Here is a 4,319-nt window from a genome sequence, read left to right as displayed (position 1 = left end):
ACACACACACACACACACACACACACACACACACACACACAACAATTCCTCCTCTCATTCAGTAAAGAAGGAAGACAGACAGCCTGTGCCGCTTCACAAGAAAATAAATAAATAAAATAAAAAAGGTCCGTCCGTCACCTGTAGCTTAACCAGGGTCCAGGGAGGACCGTCTCCATCATTAAAMSCTGTCGCAGGTCCGTTCAGGGCTCAGCTGTTTGTTTACGTTCATGATGAAAGTAAAACTCTTCTCTGTGGTTTATTTTTTTGTTGTTTTTGTTTTTGTTTTTTGGCGAGGGGCGTTAGCAACTGTGCATGTCAGTGCTTCTTTTCAGAATAAAAGCCTGGTGCATGTAAACACTTGTTTGCACAAGTTTAATAGTCTACTAAGTTTAGGACTGCATGATGTCTGTTTTTATAAATAAGATGCATCTTCATGGTCCTGGCTGACAAGTTGGAGTTGAACATGTGTGTTCCTCTTTATTGCTGTATGTTCATTGAACTTTAGCAAATTCTGAGAAATAAAGCCACAAAGTGAGAATGTTTTTGTTTTGGGCATTTTAAGAGTAACACAGATTACACAAATTCACAAACGTTAACACAAATTACTCAAATTAATTTGTAAAAACTAATGTGTTGTTTTTTAAGACTAAAACTAAACAATTTTTTAAAGTTTTCGTCGACTAAACTGGAATAAAACTATTAAAAATATAAATGACTAAAACTGACAAAAACTAAGAAGTATTTTTGTTCGAAGGACTAAGACTAAAATTAAAATGGCTGCCAAAAACAACACTGCGTGACTCCTGTGATGAGAAAAAAGTGTTTCCATTGCAGTTTTGTGAAAAACATTTGGATACGGCTGAAAACCCACCTCATCCTAGTGCAAAAACATTTTGTTGAARAAATGTAAGTTGTTTTCTTAAAAGGACGTGTTTCCTTTGAGCAAATTTATGTTTTAAATTCTAATTTTCATATGTTCCTGGTGAAAGGAAACACATGTAGTGATTTGTGTAAGTCTCCCTGAGTCCCTGCAGTGATGTGAACAGAACCAGAGCAGTTTTTAATGCAGCGCTGCCTCTGGGCCTGAACATCACAGCTTAATATTAACTTCCAGTCTTGTCCTGTGAGTGCAGACATTTCTCCAAATGCTTCATTTGTTATGATATTCTAACCCAGTGTTTCCCAAAGTTGGGGTCGGGACCCAAAGTGGGGTCCCGAAACATCAAGGTGGGGTCCTGAAAAGATTTTCTAAATTAATGACATTTTTGTCTTAGTTGTTACAAAGGAGTGAGTTTGGTGTATTTAAAATGGATAAATGTAGTATAAAAATATTGTTACTATGCCCATGTTTAGTTGACCTGATACAAATGTTTATCATACAAAAACAGTTGGGGGCACAGGTCTCTGCTGTTATTTTGTGGGTCAAAAGCTGAAAAGTTTGGGAACCACTGGTCTAACCTGTAGATGCTGTGGTTTTTACAGCCTTCCCAGTGTTATTTTAGGATTGTCCCACTGTTTTTAGACAGGTTTTTGGGCACTGATGAACCTCTGCCCATCTTTACTTCTCTAATAAAAGCCCTGTTTATACCCAGTCCTCTGACTGACCTGTTACCAAATAAACAAGTTAAATTAGTTGCCAAATATTCATCTTTTACAGCCTTTATTGTCCTGTTGTAATCTTTTTAAGACCTGCTGCTGTCATAAAATATAAATTACTGATTATTTACAACAATTTCTGAGACATTTTACATGTTCACAGTGTTCCATTGTTAATGGAAATTAATTAAATGAAATTAGCAAATCATTGCTTTCTGTTTTTAATCTTAATTTACACAATGTCTCAACTTTTTCTGAGTGTTATGGTTTTTTCTTGTCCAGGGTCTTTGTTTTTTTATGGGTGTGCTTCAGTTTTGTTTCTTCTCTCATCCTGACATCCTGATAAGTGGAAGAGCCTCTACCATGTGTCTCTGCTGGTGTTCAGTGCTGCACTCATGACGTCTCCGCTCTGTCTGTCGTCAGCAGACGCTCAGAAGAGGAAAAGCAAGTGGGACTCAGCGATCCCTGTGACTCTGGCCCAGCCCACCCTCATCACCACCTCAGCAACACTTCCAGCTGTCGTCTCTGTCACAACAACAGCCAGCGGGACCAAGACCACCGTCATCTCTGCAGTGGGCACCATCCTGAAGAAAGCCAAGCAGTGAAGTGTGATGAAGACCTGCAGAGGACAAACTGTTGGACCCTCCATGTTCACTCTGTGAGCCTCCACACAAACTGGATCTGCTACACATGGACACATCACAACACTCACTTCTGTCTCTGTTTGGATCTGGACTGTGGCTTTAAAAAGCCTAAAGGATATTTTGTTAAAAATCTTAATTTCATAGGAAAAAAAATAGTATAGGTCCTCTGGACGGGTTCTTCTTTAATGAAACGTTTCGTCTCTCCTCCAAGAGACTTCTTCAGTCTGAGAGTTTCAGGCTAAATTCAGGCTTTTAAGCCCTAAAAGCCTGAATTTAGCCTGAAACTCTCAGACTGAAGAAGTCTCTTGGADGAGAGACGAAACGTTTCATTAAAGAAGAACCCGTCCAGAGGACCTATACTATTTTTTTTTCCTTTGATTTTTTACCTGGATTACTGAGATGCATCAGGACATCTTAATTTCATCACTTTTTTGTTTTGTTATTGTGTTTTTACAACAAATACAGATGTACAAAAATTATTCACTCGTTTTCTTCCATTTCTGCTTTTTTGTCACATTTAAATGTTTCACATCCTTAAACAAATTGTACAATACAATAATACAACTTTATTTGTAAAGAGCTTTAAAACAACCCCGTTGGCCAAAGTGCTGTACATGATTAAAAACACATAAAACAATAAACTAAGTAAAATGAGCCAGTATCTAAAAACAAAAACATTAAAACCAACATCTCAAACTGAGTTAAAAGCCAAGAAGTAAAAATGTGTTAAGAGCAGATTTAAAAACAGGAAGTGAGTCGGCCTGTCTGTAAGGCAGCTCATATCACAGTTCAGGTGCAGCGACTGAAAATGCTCGATCACCTCTCAGCCTCCTCTTACATTTGGATGACCAACAGGAAGTGATGTGCTGACCTGAGGGCACGAGAGGCAGTGTCAGGTTGGAGCAGGGCACATAGAAACATTGGGGCAAGACCATGAAGACATTTAAAAGCAAACAGTAAAACTTTAAAAGTAATCTGGAAGTGAACTGGGAGCCACTGTAGTGATTGTAAAACAGGAGTGATGTGGTCTTGTGTTCTGGTACCAGTTAAAAGGTGAGCGGCAGCGTTCTGAACCAGCTGAAGTCCAGTCAGTAACGACTGGCTCAGCCCGACATAAAGTGCAGAAGTCTAAGCGAGTTGTGATAAAAGCATGGATCAAGATCTGAAAATGATGAKGWGAAAGAAATGGCTTGACCTCGGCCAGTTGTCTCAGGTGATAAAAGCTGGACTTGATCACAGATTTAATCTGAACATCTAGTTTAAAATCAGTGTCCAGTTTAACACCCAGSTTAGTTCCTGTCTGGGTCAGATGTTGTGCTAAAGGACCAAGATCAAGTTGGACTTTAGAGCTGTCACTGGACTGAAACAACACAACGTCTGTCTTTTGTTCATTAAAATATAAGAAATCAGTGACATCCATGCTCTGACTTCTGCCAGACGTTCCAGGAGTTGGTTCACAGAATATTGATTTTCCTGTTTCACTGGAAAATAAATTTGGGTATCATCAGCATAAAAATGGAATGGGACACCGTTTCCAGAGAATAGATCCTAGTGGGAGTAAATAAATGGAAAAAAGAAGAGGGCCAAGTATAGAGCCCTGAGGTACTCCACATGTGAGAGGCGCTACAGAGGACTGAACTGCACCGACACRCTCACAAAAGCTCCTCTCTGATAKATAGGATCCAAACCACTGTAGAGCAGAACCCTTAAAGCCCACCCAGTTCTGTAGGTGAGACAGAGGTATCTGATGGTCCACTGTGTCGAAGGCAGCTGTCAGAAACCACAAATTATATTATCAGACAACGATAAAAACAACAAAACTCAGTTTTTAATTACTTCATTTTATTAAGAAAAAAAAGCCAGTCATACCTACAGTATGTGGCCCTATATAAAAAAGTAATTAGCCCTAAACCTACCGGTTGTGCCACATGTGGCAGGAACAGCTGCAGTCAGGTGTGTGATTACAGGCAGTCAGCTGCTGCTGCTGCAGAACCCTGTGAGTAAGGTCACACATTGATGGTCACACACTGATGGTCACACACTGATGGTCACACACTGATGGTCACACACTGATGGTCA

At 39.6% G+C, this 4,319-nt stretch overlaps 1 protein-coding gene across 2 annotated transcripts in view; it reads left to right on the top strand.

Annotated features, from left to right (window-relative positions):
• The window catches only part of sap30bp (SAP30 binding protein), a 30,158-nt gene extending 27,727 nt beyond the window's left edge, over nucleotides 1–2,431 (top strand). The window contains exon 10 of one of the 2 annotated variants that reach the window (XM_014029609.1): nucleotides 2,023–2,431. In XM_014029609.1, the coding sequence (XP_013885063.1) occupies nucleotides 2,023–2,201 (179 nt within the window). In that variant the 3' untranslated portion in view covers nucleotides 2,202–2,431. Of the gene's footprint in view, nucleotides 1–2,019 lie in introns of both variants that reach the window. The other variant, XM_014029608.1, reaches the window with a different exon arrangement.
• Nucleotides 2,432–4,319: the final 1,888 nt, after the last annotated feature.

Source organism: Austrofundulus limnaeus, unplaced genomic scaffold (assembly GCF_001266775.1).
Source record: "Austrofundulus limnaeus strain Quisiro unplaced genomic scaffold, Austrofundulus_limnaeus-1.0 Scaffold926, whole genome shotgun sequence".
Classification (NCBI taxonomy): Eukaryota; Metazoa; Chordata; class Actinopteri; order Cyprinodontiformes; family Rivulidae; genus Austrofundulus; species Austrofundulus limnaeus.
The sequence above is the reverse complement of the archived record's forward strand: the minus strand, read 5'-3'. Positions and strand labels throughout refer to the sequence as shown.